Source organism: Neophocaena asiaeorientalis, unplaced genomic scaffold (assembly GCF_003031525.2).
Source record: "Neophocaena asiaeorientalis asiaeorientalis breed wild unplaced genomic scaffold, Neophocaena_asiaeorientalis_V1.1 scaffold79, whole genome shotgun sequence".
Lineage (NCBI taxonomy): Eukaryota > Metazoa > Chordata > Mammalia > Artiodactyla > Phocoenidae > Neophocaena > Neophocaena asiaeorientalis.
This window is the reverse complement of record NW_020175402.1, coordinates 4,989,398-5,007,828: the sequence shown is the minus strand read 5'-3', so window position 1 is coordinate 5,007,828 and position 18,431 is coordinate 4,989,398. Positions and strand designations below refer to the sequence as shown.

At 57.1% G+C, this 18,431-nt stretch overlaps 1 protein-coding gene across 1 annotated transcript in view; it reads left to right on the top strand.

The window, feature by feature from the left end:
• SLC9A1 (solute carrier family 9 member A1) overlaps positions 1-18,158 on the top strand; it is a 50,072-nt gene extending 31,914 nt beyond the window's left edge. The window contains exons 2-12 of the mRNA XM_024766818.1: positions 4,863-5,323; positions 8,377-8,627; positions 9,534-9,751; positions 10,646-10,848; positions 12,761-12,850; positions 13,324-13,394; positions 13,512-13,685; positions 13,922-14,036; positions 14,189-14,290; positions 15,603-15,675; positions 16,294-18,158. Coding sequence (XP_024622586.1) covers positions 4,863-5,323; positions 8,377-8,627; positions 9,534-9,751; positions 10,646-10,848; positions 12,761-12,850; positions 13,324-13,394; positions 13,512-13,685; positions 13,922-14,036; positions 14,189-14,290; positions 15,603-15,675; positions 16,294-16,634 — 2,099 coding nt within the window. The 3' untranslated portion in view covers positions 16,635-18,158. The remainder of the gene's footprint in view (positions 1-4,862; positions 5,324-8,376; positions 8,628-9,533; positions 9,752-10,645; positions 10,849-12,760; positions 12,851-13,323; positions 13,395-13,511; positions 13,686-13,921; positions 14,037-14,188; positions 14,291-15,602; positions 15,676-16,293) is intronic.
• The last annotated feature ends 273 nt before the right edge of the window (positions 18,159-18,431 follow it).

Here is an 18,431-nt window from a genome sequence, read left to right as displayed (position 1 = left end):
AGGGGCTGATAATTCCCTCCTCCTACCCTAGGAGTTCAGGAGAAGACTGACCCCTTCTGGCTGAGTTAACTGGGGAGTGAGGCGGCAGGCTTAAAAGATGGGAAAGATTCCCCAGGGTCTTTCCTGGGCCTCTAGAGTGGAAGAGGAGCAGTGGCGCGACTTCCCTGGAGAAGAGCTCCTGGGAAGAAACACCTCTGGCACCCTGGGAACCACATTGGGGCTCTTCAGTCCTGGGTTCTGACGCTCCCCTTAGAAACAAAATAAGAATAAAACCAGGGATAATGTAGGGAGTGGCTAAGAACACAGACTGAAGCCAGACTGCTTGGATTTGAATCAGTTACCAACCACTTGACTTTGAGCAAGTTGCTTCACCTTTCTGTGCCTCAGTTTCCTCATCTCTAAAATGAGGGGATGGTAATTGTGACTTCCCAGAGCTTGGTGAGGTGCAAGTAAGTTAGACGTGTCAACACATTGCTGTAAACTATAGAGTGCCAGGCTTTCCTTGGGAGGTATTACCTTTCATTACTGTAGTTGAGACTGGTTGCTGGGGCAGTTGAAGAGGGAGTTAAACGGAATTGTTGTGCCACCAGGAACCCCTTGGGACCTGGCCGAGTTGCAGCCCCAGAGCAGTCCTCAGGCCTGGAACTAGGGCAGCAGAGCCCATCGCATGCCCCTGGGTCCCTGGTGACCCGGCACTGGTGGGCCAAGGAGGCCCCTCTTCCTGGCACTTTCCTCTGACCGCCAGGGTGGGGAAAGATTCGGGAAGTGGGACTGGGGTGTCTGGTCACCCCGGCAACCAAGGGTGATGTGGGAGAGCCTCGCCTGCCTGCTCCACTGCGCCAGTCTCAGCAGATGGGGACAGTCTGAGGAGCTGTAAATAAAATGTTCTCATGGTGGAGAGCAGAGAGGCTGCAGAGGACCAGGAGCCCCTCATCAATATGACGTTTACTCCAGTGCCTGTTCCGTTTACGTGTGTGTGTCAGAGAGAGAGTATGTGCGTGTGTCTGTGTAAGAAGGAGAAGAGGGTGGGTGAATGTGTGTGTTTGTCAGAGTATGTGTGTCAGAGAGAGCAAGAATATGGGTGATTGTGTGCATGTGTGTGTGTAAGAAAGCGAGTGTGTGTGTCAGAGGGAGTGAGAGTGTGTGTGAGTATGTATGTATGTGTGTGTGTGTGTTCCCACAGTGCCCCCACTTGCCCAACTGCCACCTACACTGGACAGAGTGAGAAACACGTCTCCCTTCCCCCAGCCTCTTCACATCAAAGGCAGGCCAGCCCCAACCTGTGTTGGTGGGTTTGCCCCATGGCGGGGATGTTGAATTCCACACTTTCTCCTCCTGTCCTTGCCCTGGGAGGCCTGGGTGCTCCTGAAGGAGGCCGTGTGGCTTGAGCAATCACTGGACTTGGAGCTTCACGAGTTCTCGTGGTGGGACTGGTCGTGACCACTGACAGGTCACCGCTTCCCTTTGAGTCTCAGTTTCCCCAACCGTGTAATGGAGGATTTGGATGGTCTCCAAGGTCTGTTTCACCTCTCACGGAGCTGGATCTGATTCTAACTGCCTCTGCCCCACCCCCGATTCCATCCTGGTGACATCACCACTGCCACAAGTTCGAGCCTTGGAAGTTTTGCCTCATTTCTTGGCATCTTGGGGTCTTGCCTCAGTGCTGGGCCTTTGTGAGGGGACCAGGAACCCAACTGTCCCCCCTTTCACCTCACTCGGTGTCAGCAAGCTTCCTGCGCTTTGAGGGGACTCTTCAGGGGTACAGGGTGGGGACTCCACAGGGTGGAGTCAGGGCCTTGGGAGAGGGACACGCCAGAACAGGCCCTCAGGCCCCCTTCCACCGTGCTGATGACAGAGTCTACCCCCTCCCCCTGAAGCTGCTTTCCAGTAATGTGCCGCCTACCCGCAGGCCAGGAGCCAGAGTGGATCCCAGACCTTCCTCCCCAGCCTGGGAGAGGCAGGGCCAACACAGGAAGACCTGGGAGGATCTGCTCCCGGAGCAGGCCTCCAGCCCCAGGTACTCTGGGGGCTGGCTTATTTGAAGAAAGTAAGATGCGCTGAGCTAGGGTCAAGCTCCTCCATTAGACTCTGGGGAGGCTACTGAATTTTGCCGGAGCCCCAGCTTTCTCTTCTGCAAAATGGGGACAATAGCTATCCCACAGGGCTGTTGTGAGGACTAAAGAGGTGACATGTGCCATGCTCCCTGCTCAGGGCCTGGCTCCTGATGCACCTTTAGGAGTAATGAACATTCTTCATGTTATTGTTCTTGGCTTGTTTCACACAAATACACACACACACACACACATACACACCCAGCCCCCCACCCCCACCCTGGGGCTGTGGCTTATTTGTCTCTGGGTCTCCGTGCACTGCTTGGCACTTCCTGCGGCCAGGAAAGCTCTGTGGATTGGATGATGGCAGAGAGGGCGGTGAGGCAGTTTCAAAGCCTAACATGCTAGGTGGAGGTGGAGGCTGTCCTCCACCTGCCCTGGGCTGTCTCTTTAAGACTCTGCCTCCTCCTGAGGCAGCCGTTGGTGCTCAGCTCCCAGGGGTGGGGGGTAGGGGTGTGGGGGCCAGCTGGCTGGGTTTGGCTTCCCCAAATTCACATGCTGTCCTGTCTCCCCAAGGATATGGTGTCACCCACACGTGGTGGGAGGGGGGGTAGAGGTACAGGAATGGTGTTCTGGAGAGGCAAACTAGACTACGCAAAGTTCTGCAGGCAAAAGAGGATGTAGCTCATTTGCAAGGAATTTGTCAAGGTTGAAACATAAGAATAAACAGTGGAGGGACTTCCCTGTCAGTCCAGTGGTTAGGACCCAGTGCTCTCACTGCTGTGGGCCCAGGTTCGATCCCTGGTCAGGGAACTAAGATCCCTCAAGCTGCACAGCGTGGCCAAAAAAAAAAATTGACAGTGGGGAGTGGGGAGCATGAGACATCAGCAAGACCAGATGATGGAGGCAGTGCTGAAAGTTTGGACTTTAACCTTTTAGCAAGTGATCAAGGGAGAGTCAGACTCAACCTGACCTACCCTTCCCAGTGTACCAGCCGGGTGAACACTGAGGGTTACTGAAGGCCACTCAAAGACAGGGGATGGGGGAGGGGGCCTTTTTAGCTAAGAGGTGACTTTTGGTCAGGTCTGTTTTCAAGTCTCCTGGCCTAGGATGGAGATGCGTTTTTTCCAACATGTTTTGAGTATCTCCTGTGTGCTTGGCGCTGTGACAAGGTTCTGGGCCGGATAGTGTACTGAGTCTTGAATTGTAGCTGTACTGGTGCCACCCAGATCAGTACCTGAGAGCAGGAGGGCTTTGGGCATGGGGAGGGATGTTCCTCTTCCTTCCCAAGGATCTCAGGGATGAAGAGAGCAGAGACCTGGCCAAACAGGTTATCGGGAATCATGTGGGCTCTGGCCAAGCCCTTTGCATTTTCAGATCAGTAGATACTTGTTGAGTGCCTACTGTGTCCCCAGCCCTGGAGATATAATCATAAACAGATATGGAATCTGCCTGCACAGAGCTTACAGGCTAAGGAGGGGAGGAGAGCAAGAGCCTTCACCTTGAGCAAAGTGTCAAGCAGACCCTCTTAACCAAGAGGACCTTGGGGGTTATGTGGCCGACATGCAGCTAGATGCCCAGGTCTTCTCCACCACCTCCTCACCCAAAACAAACCAAAAACCCATGGCCAAACCCATAGCATTGAGAGGTGCCCTCTCTGTAAGGGATTTTTGCTACCTCCCAGCTCTGGGTTTGGAACCAAGGGAGCCCGCTGCAGAGAGTGGCCTGCTGCTACCGCTGGTCAGGACCTGGCTTGGGGAGATAGTTGATGGGTCTCAAGCAGAGGGGCATTTTATGTCTTAATGGGGAGGAAGGAGGGGTTGACTTAAAGAACTGCGGAATTTGATGGGAGCTTCTGAGTCAGACCTGGGTTCTGTCCTGGTTCTGCTACTGATTTGCTGTGTGACCTTGGGCAAGTCTCTTCCCCTTTCTGAGCTTCAGTTGCCCTGTCTTTAAAGTGGGTGGAATTGGGCTAGAAACAGGGTGGCAAACAGGTTTCGTCTCACATGCAAAAGTGATGTATTGCCGTCGGCCTCCTGAGCAGCTCTCTGGGCCCAGCAGGAAAGTACGCGAGTCTGGGGTTGGAAGTTGCTGCGTGCGTTCTGCACGTTTGCAGGCCCCTGGTAGTATGATTCCCCAGGTTCCTTCCTGCACTGATACTCTTTGACTCCTCTGTGCTTCTTCCTATCTCCTGTGTCACTTCCCTACCAACCATTGTCTGCCTTTTGCTTAAATACCTCCATGATGAGGAACTGGCTGTCTTCCCTCAGACAGAATTGTTGGATTGTTAGGCCTGGTCTTGAGCTCACATCTGTCTCCCTGAACTTGTCCCTGGAAAGTGACTTGGGTTCAGGTGTAGGTAATGCCCTTAGGATTGCAGATAGAAGTTGTGAGTGGGGATGGCACCAGAAAAGAACTCCTACCCTGACCTGGGCAGACAGGGTGGTCAGGGAACTTGGAGGCACTTGGAGCTTCAGTAATCAGTGTATAATTTCTGCTTTCTGGAGGCATACAGAGCTGCTTCTTTATACTACTTTATGACAGTGACAGAGATAGCATCTCTATATCCTTCGCAAAAAGCACTTTAACAACATCATCACTTAGTTTATACAGCAACCCTCTGAGGCTGGTATCATCAGCTCTGTTTTACAGGCGAGGAAGCTGAGGCTCAGGAAGTTAACAGAGCGGCCTTCTGAAACCAAGTCTTTGCCCCTCTCACCAGCTGCCCTCCTCGTCCCCAACCCCATCCCCAGCCTTCTGTCCTCCTTGCTCCCCTCAGGCCCATGCCTCCCGTTCTCTCACCCTCTGCAGGTTTCCATGTGATCCCCACCATCTCGAGCATTGTCCCGGAGAGCTGCCTGCTGATCGTGGTGGGGCTGCTGGTGGGGGGCCTGATCAAGGGCGTGGGCGAGACGCCCCCCTTCCTGCAGTCAGACGTCTTCTTCCTCTTCCTGCTGCCGCCTATCATCCTGGATGCGGGCTACTTCCTGCCGCTGCGGCAGTTCACAGAGAACCTGGGCACCATCCTGATCTTCGCTGTGGTGGGCACGCTGTGGAATGCCTTCTTCCTGGGCGGCCTCATGTACGCCGTGTGCCTGGTGGGCGGCGAGCAGATCAACAACATCGGCCTCCTGGAAAACCTGCTCTTCGGCAGCATCATTTCAGCCGTGGACCCCGTGGCCGTGCTGGCCGTCTTCGAGGAAATTCACATCAATGAGCTGCTGCACATCCTCGTCTTCGGGGAGTCCCTGCTCAATGACGCCGTCACTGTGGTGAGGGGGCAGGGACCACACCCACGTGCACACAAGACGCAGATCCGAATTCAGGTCCAGAGTGAATCCCACATCCACCCGCTAATGATAGTAATAAGATAGCAAATGTCCATTCCTGCTTGCTGTGTGTGGACATCATGATGGGCACTGGACATGGATTATCTCATTTCATCCTCATGACCACCTTAGGAGGTGCTTATTATTCTCACTTTACAAAGGAGGAATCAGGCTCAAAGAAGTTAAATAACTCGCTAGGATATGATAGAACCAAAATTAGAAGCCAGGTCTGTCTGACTCCAGGGCCTGAGCTCTTGGCCTTACCAGGTCATATGCTCTGTCCCTGATGGATTGTGGTGTGATCTTGGTTAAATTACTTGTCCTCTTTGTACCTCAGTTTACCCTTTATAGACCATTTAGTCTCTGAGGGGCATTTCGGCTTTCATGTTAGCTGCGTCTTAGGTTAGAGTTTAATTTGTGCAGAGTTCGAGGGCAGCAATTGTGGAAGGGGACCTTGCCTCTAAAACCTACAGAAGGTGACAAGTGGGTTGGTTTGGGTTGGCCACTTCCTTACTGTGTGAGCTTAGGCAAGTGACTGTACCTCTCTGGGCCTCACCTTTGACAGCTGCAAAGTGGCAGAGTAGTTAGTGCTTTCCTTCCGGGTCTAGCGAGGACAGATACGCCCTACTGCAGGGTCTGCACGTGGCAAGGCTGTATATGTTTGCACATACCCTTCCTCCCAGTCGGCTTCCTCAGGAAACAGATACGTGTATGGGCACACTCAGGTTGTGTTGTGAAAATACCTACACCCCCCTCCTAGCTGGACCGCTCAGAGAGCAGCTGCCCGCACAGGAAAACACAAGGACACATGTGCACGCTCGCACACACACTCCCACTTCCCCCCCAGCCACTCAGGAAGCCGCACCTGAAAGAAGCGACAGACGGTGGTGGTCGGCTGCTGACAGCCTGGGCTTCCTCTCCCTCTTCCTTCCCCGCCACCCTCGTCAGCTCCTCGTGAGGCTGGTGGAGCAGCAGCCTGACCTGAGCAGGCTGGCGTCTGTCCTGTCTCTTCTTGCCCCGGGTTACCACACCAGCCTGTTGCCCCATCTGTAACAGGGATTGCAGTGCTCAGCCTGTCATCCTCCCGGGGGTTCTGACAGGAGTCACACTCGCTGATGTCTGCAAAATCAGTGAGCGCCAGAGACGAAGCCCTCCCCAGAGGCTCTGGGTGTCGGGGTTCAGGTTGGCACTACTGGGGAGCAGCGGGGCGTGGTTACAAGAGTGGATGCGTCAGTCCAGCCACCTCGGGCCACGGCCACACCTCCCCGAGACGGTGGCAGCGCTGGTGGTAATCGCTGGCGTTCACTGAGTACTTCCTGTCGGAATACGTGTGGTCTCATCTAATCTGCACAGAAACTCCATGAGCTTAGCATGGTAATTTCCCCCAGTTTTCCAGGTGAGGAAACTGAGGCACTGAGAGACTAAGGAACTCGTCCAAGGTCATATTAGCTGGTAAATGATGTAACTGGGGTTCAGATCTACACGGTCTGAGTCCGGAGTCCAAACGCTTACCAGCATGCTCCTCTGCTGCTCTAGTCCCAGTGACAGTGGTACGGGGCCAGAAAGGAGCACCTCGCCCTCTATGCCTGCCCCATTGGCCCCGGTGGTGTGCACTTTAGGGGCCCATGGATCTCCTCAGGCCAGGAGTAAGTTTAGGTAGCCCAGGGCTGAGAATGCACTGCTGTCCTTCACCGGAGCCCCGCCCTGTCTCCCAGACGGTTGTGTCCTGGCAGCACCGGGGACTGGCCGGTGCTTGGCATCTCCCCTTCCTGCCTAGCCCCAGTCAGGCCCTTTCTAGAGCTCTGGGCATGGGTGTGAGTGCCCCATTTTCCAGACGGTAGAGCTGAAGGCTGCCCCAAGCTGAGTGGCCTCAGGCCTTTGCCCTGGAGCAAAGGTGCCCTGCTTCCAGGTGCGGCCCAGGTACTGGGGGCTTCGGAGGGTTCTGTCTCAGGAACCCTCAGGTCCTCTTCCCCACTCCCTCAGTGTCCCCCGGGCCTGGACACTCCCCAGCTGGTTTCTAGGTAGAGCTGTTTCGGAGCAGGCCAAGCAGCCAGCACCTAAGAGGGGGCAGGACCTCCAAGCTGAATGCCCAGGGAGGCCCCGTCCACGGCTGTCAGGGAACAAGCTCTAGGCCCGGTTCTGCTGCTCCTGGGCTGGGGGCCGTCTGGCAAGTCGCTTCACTACTCTGAGCCTAAGTTTAGCAAAGGAACAAGCATCCATAGCCTGCCTGCCTCTTCAGGCTGTGGTGTGTCGAGCAGCATGACCATGATCAGGCGCTTTACGGCGTACGACGTGCCACTTAAGGTCTGATGGCAGTGTTGCAATGACCGTTTATTTCCCCCGCCCGGAGGTGGGGAAGCCATGGAGAGCGTCTTGTCCCACAGTGCCTGAACCTGGTGGGTCATTGCAACCACCCGTTGAGCAGAGATTTCTGGGCCCCACTTCCAGACAGTCCAAGTCAGGTGTGTATGGCCTGGCCGTGTATATTTTCAGAGAACTTCAGCAGTTAGGTCCTGTCCTAGTTCATTAGCTGAACTCCCCCTGCTTTGTGCCGAAGGAAAAACCGAAATCCAGGCAAGGATATGAGAGGCGAACTTGGTGCAGTAGCAGCTAATACTGTGATAGGCACTTTGCCTTCATCGACTAATTTAATCTCACAATAGCCCTGTAAAGTCGGGACTATTGCCCCTATTTTCTGGTCAGGAAAACTAAAGCACAGGGAGATTGAGTAACTTGCCTCACGCATACAGCTGGGGAGCGGCAGAGCCAGAATTTCAACCCAGGTGGTTTGGCCGCAGAGCTGTGCTCTTCACCTGCACGGCACGTCGCAGGCCCGAAGACCCTCTGGCCCCGAGGCCGGTGGTTTTGGCACCTGCTTGGTGCTAGGGTTTCTCTGCTACCACATGGCCGTGGTCAGCGGAGGGGATAGGATCACCCTGGGTGGACCCCAGGGAGGCGTGGGGCATCCTGCCGACCAGCCTGCGCACTCTTCCTAGGTCCTGTATCACCTCTTTGAGGAGTTTGCCAACTACGACCGCGTGGGCATCGTGGACATCGTCCTCGGCTTCCTGAGCTTCTTCGTGGTGTCCCTGGGCGGGGTGTTTGTGGGCGTGGTCTACGGGGTCATCGCAGCCTTCACCTCCCGGTTCACCTCCCACATCCGCGTCATCGAGCCGCTCTTCGTCTTCCTCTACAGCTACATGGCCTACCTGTCAGCCGAGCTCTTCCACCTGTCGGGCATCATGGCGTGAGTCTGGGCGTGGCGTGGGGGGCTGCCAACTCAGATTCCCTAGGCTTGTAGGGTCAAAGGGAGCTACCCAGCGCCCAGGCCCCAGATTCAGACTCCAGGTCCCGGGGCTGCCCCTGAAGCACTGAGTTTAAGGTTCTGGAAAGTCTCAGCCCAGCTGTTTCTTCCCCTCATTTGTCGCAAAGGGAACCCCTTGGTGGTAGCCGGACACAGTCACTCACGCTTGCTGCTGCCCTCAGCAGCCCCAGCAGGGAGGCTCCAGGCTTCCCTTGAAGCGAGGGTCCTGGAGGTCCTGAGGCCCCAGACGGGTCTTGAAGCCAGGGAAGTGTGGAGGGGCAGTGAGGTGCAAAGGTGCTCACAGTAGGGGAGGCCATTGGAAGTGTGGGCCACTGGGGATGACCGCGAGGAGGCTGGGCCAGCAGGAATGGGGCCCAGGTGTGGGCACCAGGCTGGGAGGCCTTGGGCTGCTGCTCGGAAGAGAGCTCCCCGTGGGGACCCCCACAGGTTAAAGGGCCACCACGCTCGAGGGGATAAACCTGAGGCCGCAGACTTGACTTCTGTAAGGTGGAGTGGCAGCATGGCCTCGGGGAGAAGGAACAGGCCTAGGAGCTGGGCAGCCCTTCGTTTGCGTCTCAGTTCTGCCACTCGCTGGCTGTGTGGCCGTGGGCAGGCGACTTTATTTCTACAAGTCTCAGATCTCTCGTCTAGAAAACACAAGAATATGCCTGTGTCTACAGGGTTGGGTGAGAGGATTGAGTGAGAACAGGTGTGCGAAGCCCGCAGGGGCGTCTGACTTGTGAGGGGAGCTCAGGAGACAGGCACCTGTCCACCTCCCTGGCTGTGGAGGCGCTTTGGGAAGGTGCAGCTCGACTCTGAACCCTGAACCCCGCGCTTCCCTGACCCCAGACTCATTGCCTCGGGAGTGGTGATGCGCCCCTATGTGGAGGCCAACATCTCCCACAAGTCCCACACGACCATCAAGTATTTCCTGAAGATGTGGAGCAGCGTCAGCGAGACCCTCATCTTCATCTTCCTCGGCGTCTCCACCGTGGCCGGCTCCCACCACTGGAACTGGACCTTTGTCATCAGCACCCTGCTCTTCTGCCTCATCGCCCGAGTGCTGGGTGAGGTCCCGGGCCCGAGCCAGGGGAGGTGTGTGTGCGTGGTGGGGGTGGGTGCTGTGTGTGTGTCTGTGTGTGTATGAGAAGTGCGCTGGGTGGAGGGGCTGGGGCTGGCTCCTGGCTGGGCTTCCCCACTCCTGCTGTCTGCAGTGCTGAGGCCATGATGGGCCTTTGAGGGGAGAGGGATGTGCTTGAGGTGCATCCGTGATCTCTGGGGAGACAGTCATGATGTGCCAGTGGAGGCCCACAGAGCCAGGTCTGTGAGTGTCTGGACTTTAGCGCTTTCAAAGCTGCCTGCAGTTCCTTCCAACCTCTGCTGCTAGCCTGGGGTGCACACGGGGACCAGGCCTTAGGCCCTCGGCCGCTGCTTCAGCTGCCAGACACACATTACCTCAGTGATTGCACGGCTTCCCCGCTCTGGGTCTCACCTCCTCTCTGAGGTTGGGTCTGGGCGTCACATTTACTTGCTGCACTGTCTTGAAGCCCCTTTAATCCTCCAGAAATTCTGGTTCTGTGGGTTGAGATTGGACTCTGAACTCTGCATTTTTAAATAACTTTTTATTACAGAAGATTTCAAACACACAGAAAAGTAGGTCCATCATATTTAATAGGTATCAACTTGTGGCCATCTCTTTTCCCATCCCCCTCCTGACCTCCAGCCGCTGGAGGCCTCTGTAATGTCTCTAAAATATATCCAGGTTGAGGGAACCCCTTAAATTGAAGATCCACCCAGCTCTTGGATGGAGGGATCTGGAGCATCTTGGGCCGAGGGACCCGAGAAATGAGTGAGCTGGGTGGGCTTACTAGTGGAGGCTTCCTCCAGACAGAGAAGTCTCTCTGCTGCAGAAGCCAGGAGGGTCTGGGACAGCCTGACTCCTCTCTTCCCCTCCCCGGCAGGCGTGCTGGGCCTGACCTGGTTCATCAACAAGTTCCGCATCGTGAAGCTGACCCCCAAGGACCAGTTCATCATTGCCTACGGGGGCCTGCGAGGGGCCATCGCCTTCTCCCTGGGCTACCTCCTGGACAAGAAGCACTTTCCCATGTGTGACCTGTTCCTCACGGCCATCATCACCGTCATCTTCTTCACCGTCTTTGTGCAGGTGCTGGACAGGGTGGAGCAGCCCTGCCTGGGGACCCTGACTCTAGCAGGAAAGAGGAAGCACATGACCCAAGAGGGGGCCCATGGGTTCTAGTCCCAGCTCCACTGATAACTAGTGCAGTTATCACAGGGACAAGCCACTCCCCCTTTCTGGGCCCCAGTGTCCTAAACTGTAAAGGGAGAGTTGTGATCTTGCGTCATTGAAAAGTGACCAATCAGAATGTAAAGTAACCAGACTGCTGCCTAGCTTCGTTAGGGATCCAGATAGCATTAAGAGGAGTGGGTCCAGTCAGCAGGCCCGTGATGCTCATTGTAGGAGCTTAAGGAAGTGGTTTAATGTCTTAGGATCTTAGTTTCTGCATCTGTAAAATGGGAATAATAGCGCAACATGGGGAACTGGAAAGGTCCCTGAGCTGGCCAGCAGGAGGTCTGGAGTTAGCCAGAGCTCTGCTGTTGTCAGTGTGACCCTGGGAGGGACTCTCCTGCCATCTCTGGGTCTCAGATCCCCATCTGTGAAGTGAGGGGACTGAACTGGATGATCCTGAAGAATCCTTCCAGCCTGCTGGCCGTGATTCCTGTGCATTTAAACAACCCAGACTTAGCTGAGAGCCTCACCGCCCTCAGAGTCCCCAGGGAAGCCAAGCCTGAGATGTTGTAAATTGCTTTTCCTTATCTGACCTGTGACCTTGGGCAAGTGAGAAACACCCTGTCTGGGCCTCTGTTTCTCTACCATCCCCTCCATCTTTCCTGGACACTAATCCTGGCCAGGCCCTAGATGGGAAACATCATTGCCTTCTCGGGAAAAAACAGTAGAGAGGAAACTTCCTCGGGCTGGACTTGTTTTTTCTGTCCTTTAAAAGCAGAGGGGACTGCCTCTTTTGTCATCTTGCCCTGCTTCCACCTTGACTTTGCAGTTGTATATGCTCATGGTTTACCAAGCCCTTTTTTTAAAATATAAATTTATTTATTTATTTTTGGCTGCATTGGGTCTCAGTTGCTGCGTGCGGGCTTTTCTCTAGTTGCAGCTAGTGGGGGCTACTCTTCGTTGTGGTGCGCGGGCTCTCATTGCGGTGGCTTCTGTTGTTAGGGAGCACGGGCTCTAGGCACACGGGCTTCAGTAGTGGCTTGCGGGCTCTAGAGCGCAGGCTCAGTAGTTGTGTCGCACGGGCTTAGTTGCTCTGTGGCATGTGGGATCTTCCCAGACCAGGGCTCGGACCTGTGCCCCCTGCATTGGCAGGTGGATTCTCAACCACTGCACCACCAGGGAAGCCCTACCAAGCCCATTTTTAATGAAAGCAGCTTTGAGGTAGGGACCTCCCTGCCTGAGTTTGAATCCAGCTTTACTACTTCTGTGAGACCTTAGGAAGTTACTTAACCTCTTTGAGTCTCAGGTTTCTCATCTGTAAAATGAGGATAATGAATGGGCTTACCTCTTAGGGTCATTGTGGGTATTGAAGTGCTAATCCTAGTAAAACACAGTTGGTCCTGGCACATGGCAAGTATGCAGTTAAATTAGTTGCTGCTGCTCTTACTAGGTCCTCCTGGGTGGCAGTCCTGCAAGGGGGGCAGAGCAGAGGTGGTCCTCCCTGTTAGCCAGGCCTGACTTCCCTGGGGTGACAGAATGCATCTGTGGTGGAGCTCACACTTGGACCCAGGCCCTCTGACCCCTGACCTGGGCTAGATGCCTTGTGTGTGAGTCACTCGGCTGGATGGGCTGTGAAACCGCTGGCTGTGTCTTTGGAAAGAAGCGGGCCTTAAGGACCTGCTTTATGTAAGTGCTGCTGGGAGGTTGGGAGATTGGGGACCTCAGAGCAGAGGGCATCCCAGACTCAGGGACCCTGGGGTGGGGTACCTCTGTGGCCTCCCTGCCAGAGTAGCAGAGCTACAGTGCCTGACACCCACCTGCCCTCCAGGGCATGACCATTCGGCCCCTGGTAGACCTTCTGGCTGTGAAGAAAAAGCAAGAAACGAAGCGCTCTATCAACGAGGAGATCCACACTCAGGTACTGGAAGCTGGGCCTGGGCCCTGTGTTGCAGGAGGAGGCTCCGGAAGCTGGGGAGCAGCTAGGCCTCGCGTCCATGCCCTCAGTCAGCCCCTCCTCCCTCATCCCAGTGCCCGGGTGGTCCTTCAGCCTCCTGAGGTCACCAGGTCACACCACAGGGAGGTGTGATATGAGCAGCCTAGAACTTGAGGAAGGGGCGTCACGCAGTCTCTGCCTCTGCAGAAACCTATCCCAGGCATCGGCACAAGTGGGTTCAGAGAAGGGGTCTCAGCCGGGCCCCGGTGGCCAGAGGGCTTGAGGTTTCCCTGGGGTTCAGGATGAGTGAGGTATAGGTGCCACCTCCTGGCTGGTCCTGGAACTATAGGGCTGGGCTGAGCAGAGCTGCACTAGGGTGGAAGGGGGCGCCCGTTCAGAAGTCTTGGTAGGGGAGGAGCCCAGTAGTAAGGCTTGACCTGGCCCTGGGCCCGTTTCAGTTCCTGGACCACCTTCTGACAGGCATCGAGGACATCTGTGGCCACTACGGCCACCACCACTGGAAGGACAAGTAGGTGGCAGGCCTTGTGGGCAGGAGGGTGGGAGGGGCAGGAAAGGGTCTCCCGGGGCCTGGGCATCAACCCATCCCAGGAGGTGGCTTCATCCCTGTCCTCCCTCCTCCCACCAGGCTCAATCGGTTTAATAAGAAGTATGTGAAGAAGTGTCTGATAGCTGGCGAGCGCTCCAAGGAGCCCCAGCTTATCGCTTTCTACCACAAGATGGAGATGAAGCAGGCCATCGAGCTGGTGGAAAGTGGGGGCATGGGCAAGATCCCCTCTGCCGTCTCCACCGTCTCCATGCAGTGAGTGCTAGTGGCCAACCCTGGCAGCCTCTGCAGGCGCACTGACCCCTCAACAGGCACCTGGAGCAGGCCCCCTGGGGCATCTTACCGGGCTGGGCGGGAGAGCTGCAGGGCCACACTGAGGACCTGAGGCTTGGCCCACCCCCCACCCCGGCCATCCCGGGGGGACCCTTCTGGCCCAGCCCAGCAGGCCCCAGGGTCCCAGGAGTTTTCTCATCTGTGCCCCGTTATCCCAGGAACATCCACCCCAAGTCCCTGCCTGCCGAGCGCATCCTGCCAGCACTGTCCAAGGACAAGGAAGAGGAGATCCGCAAAATCCTGAGGAATAACTTGCAGAAGACCAGGCAGCGGGTGAGGAGCTGCTCCCCAGCCGGCCCCCCTACAGCAGAGGAGCCCCTCCGCCCCCTCTCTGCTCCAGCCCCGCGCCACACGCCCAGAGCCGCCCAGCCCCTCCAGGCCCAGCTTCTGGGGCCTGCCCTGCCTGACAACTGTTCCTCCCACAGCTGCGGTCCTACAACAGACACACGCTGGTGGCAGACCCCTACGAGGAGGCCTGGAACCAGATGTTGCTCCAGAGACAGAAGGCCCGGCAACTGGAGCAGAAGGTGCGTCTGGGACTGGAGCTGGCTCCCGCCTTTCTCCGGGAGCCTGGGTTCTTCCTCTTCGTGCACCGCCACCACCAGGCCCTTTTGGAGCTAGAGCCACTCGGATCTGGTTTTTTGGCCTCCTCCGCTTGTTTCAAAGGCTGAGCCCCAGGGCAGGTTCCAGAAAGCTGCCTTCTCTCCCTCTTCCCCACTCAGAGCAGCAAAGAGGCCCCCTTCCCCATTGTGTCCTCAGGCATCAGAGCTAGAAGAGTCTATCCATGTGCTCTAACCCCTCTAGTGAGAAGACTAAGGCCCAGGGGAAAGGGCCCTGTCCCAAATCACAACGCAAGGCACACACGCCTTCATTCATTTGTTCAGGAAGCATTTGTGGAGCGGTTCCTAAGCGCCAAGCAGCAGAGTATCCTCTGTGAATCCGGTGGTGAACTGGCCCAGCCCCTCCCTTACAGAGCTTCTCCTGCAGTAGCCCGTGCAGGACAGGAAGTGCAAGGGGCCCTGAGCACCTTGAACAAGGAAGTGATCAGCGTATGCTTAGGGTGAAGAGCCACAGGGGAGGGAGTGTGGCAGAGGGAGGTCCAGGTGGAAGGAAGAAGCTGTGCATAAGCTCCTGACCACAGACTGAGGGGGCTCAGCTTTCCAGGAAGCTTGTTAATGGTGTTAGGGTTTGGGCTTTATTCCAAGGGCGTGGAGGGTCACGAAGGAGGGTTCTAAGCAAGGGAACGACATGGGGAGCAGTGGGGGTGGCCCGGCTTAGGGCAGTGGCGGGGGGAGGGAAGGAGCAGGTAGCTTCAAGGGACATTTAGGAGGTGGAAGCAGCAAGCCTTGGTCACCAGACTGAGGGGGGACTGAGGGAAGAGGAAAAGGCGTCAGGGGTCACGTCTAGCCTTCCACTGGGGTAGTCGGGAGTGGTGGCTGAGAGAGGGGACACCAAGGAAGGAACAGCTTTTGAAGGAGGATAAGAAGCTGAGTTCGGTTCCAGCGTGTTGCATTGAGATACCTGGGGGCCGTCCAGGGCCCAGGTGACACTCCTGAGTTGACTCTCCGGGTCTGTACCTCAGGGGTAGGTGTGGGCTGGAGCTAGAGTCTGGGCGAGTGTCACCGTGGGAGAGGCGGGGCAGCGAGGGGGGTGTTCAAGGCCACCCCGGAGGTTGCAGAGCTTGACAAGAGGCTGGGCCAAGCCCTCAGGACCTAGCACTGGCCCGGGCAGAGAGGGAGCGGGCACCCCAGACACACCAAAGGAGGGTGTGGCCGCTGGCCTTGGGTGCCGTCCAGAGGGGCCGCGCATGCTCACCCCTGTCTGCCCTTCCTCTGTCAGATCAACAACTACCTGACGGTGCCGGCCCACAAGCTGGACTCGCCCACCATGTCGCGGGCCCGCATTGGCTCAGGTAAGGCAGGGCGCAGGGTGCTGGGCGAGGGGCCTCAAGGCTGGGCACACAGTGCCACCATCTCGAGGATGAGGCTGCAACAGGAATGGGCCTCAGAGAGCCCGCGGGGAGGACGGGCTGCTCCCTCCCTGACCTCCCAAGCTCCTCCTACATCGGGTAGAGTTGGGGGTTCACCAAAGGGGGCAGAAGAGTGGCCCTGCTGTCCTCCCCAGGAACAGAGCGTTCCACGTGGGGCTCATGCTGTGGAGCCGGGTGCCTGGCAGGGAGGCCGGGGGCAGCTGCACCGTTGGGATCACCAGCATGTGGGGAAAACAAGGGCAGGCCTTCCAGGACCCGGTGACTCAGGAGGGAGCCTGAATTCTTGGTCTGAGGAGGGACTCCTATGGGAGCCCCAGGGCTGAGGAGGGGAACACAGTCCTACCTCTCAGACCCCAGTCCGAGGGGAGGAAGAGCAATCTGCTGTGTTGACAGGGGCTTGGAAAGGCCCCTGTGGAGTGATTTGAAGCGCGCCAGGATTGCTGAGGTTCTGTAGGAGTTGCTGGCACGGGCTGAGGTGGGGCGCACGCTGGGCAGGGCTCAGGGGCACAAGCCAGCTTGTGCCTGGCTCTCTGTCCCCAGACCCGCTGGCCTATGAGCCGAAGGCCGACTTGCCTGTGATCACCATCGACCCAGCCTCCCCGCAGTCGCCCGAGTCTGTGGACCTGGTGAACGAGGAGCTGAAGGGCAAGGTCTTGGGGCTGAGCCGGGATCCAGGAAGGGTGGCCAAGGAGGACCACGAGGACGACGACAGGGGCATCGTGATGCGGACCAAGGAGCTCTCGTCCCCAGGCACCGACGACGTCTTCACCCCTGCACCAAGTGACAGCCCCAGCTCCCAGAGGATGCAGCGCTGCCTCAGTGACCCAGGCCCCCATCCTGAGCCTGGGGAGGGAGAGCCTTTCATCCCCAAGGGCCAGTAACACTGGGGCCAGCGGGCGGTGCCCGTCCCACCACAGACTCTCCCACCAGAGCAGGGGTCTGCTGGCGGGGCTCCCCTCGTCCTTCCCGACCTGGATTGGCCCTGCCCCTCCCCCTGTCGCATGGCAGCTGGGCCCACAGCCCCCACCGCAGCACGGCTCCCCCTGCCTCCTGGGAAGCGCCCTCCCTCCCACCAGAACTGCCTTCCCAGTCCTTTGGCAGACCTGCTGGGCTGAGGCAAACCCTGCCCTTCCTGATCCAAGCTCTCTCCCATACCCAGACCAGGGCCTCTGAGTTTCCCAGACCTCGGAGGGCCCCCTCCCAATCCGTCACCCTCCTCACTGAAGTCAGTCTTAGTTTCTAACCAAAGAGCCTCTGGCTCAGCCTTGGTCCCTCCTGGAAAGGGAAGGAGCCGGGGCCTCTGTTGGCCTAGGCCAGGCCCTCCATTAACAGCGTTAAGACTAGGGGACCAGGCATCTGACTGGGGGAGGAGGGATCAGTGACCCATGGCCGTCCCACCCTCCTCCTGCCAGCTCTGTCACCCTGGCCAGCCACCTGACCTGTCCTTACTCAGAGCTGCAGGCTGAGGGCATCTCTGAGCTCTGTCTGGAGCTGAGGCACTTTGGACGATGATATGACTCAGCTCTCCAAACTGTGCTCCAGCGGGGACCACTGGGCCCTTCAGGGGCTTCTGTCAGGGGCACCAGAAAGTGCTACCTTTTTATCTGTTTTGTTTGTTCACACTTCCATGTAAGATTCTATTTGCACAGAGGGCATTCCTGTTTTTAAAACATTTTTGAAAACCTCTAGCTGAACAGAGCTCCGGCCATCCTACTCTGTAGCATTACCCATCCTCGTTTGTGCCTGTCTGCCCAACACTCTCCCCCAGAACAGTCCTCTGTCCCCAGGGCTCTGATTTCAGAAATGACCTCACCCGCTCACATACCCACCCTAATCATGATTTTCTCTAACTCACAGATGCCGGGCCTCCTGGCACCTTCTTTCTCTTGGGCCTGACCCTCAGTTCCCGCTGGCCTGTTTTCTCTCATCCCTCTCCCCTCCCCCATTGGCCCCTGGAACCTCTCTTATAAGCACTGCACCCAGCTTGCTGTGGAGCCCCGTCCTCAGGGGAGGGGCCTCCCCTGAGCATCTCCCACCGGCCAGGGCTGGTGGGTGGGCTGAGTCCTGGGTCCCCAGAGGCCTTTGCTCACAGGCACACACTCCTACTCCCACTGCCACCGTGGGCCAGGCCCAGGCCTACTGGTGTCTGTCCTTCTCCCAAGGGTACTCCTTTCCCCAGGATTGTGCAATAGTCAGAGCGTCCCCCTTCCCAATGGACTGGGCAGTGGGTGCTCATCCGTCCCCCCTCCTCTCCGTGTAAGTGCTGTTTGGGGCAGGAGTCACCATGCAAGGGTGACGTTGACAACCATGTTCAAAGCCACCCCAGCTGCTGCCGCTCTGCCGTCTGTACAGAAGAAACCGAATCTTTTTCATATTCTAATAAATCCGCGTGAGTTTTTGATAGAGTCGAGGGCTGCTCCCTGGGGACCAAGGACTTGTGGGAGGAGGGTGGCCCAGAGCCCCCAAGGACTTGGCTCAATGGCTGGCACAGAGAAACACTTAATCCATGTCAGGGGCTGGTGTGGTTATTACTGTGGGTCCAGCACCAGGAACACAGCTGTGAGCAAAGCAAGACGCTCCTTCAGCCTCTGGGGAAGAGCAACATTAATCAGGAAAACCCGTGTGTGTGTGTGTGTGTGTGTGTGTGTGTGTGTGTGTGTGTGTGTGAATGACAGTGA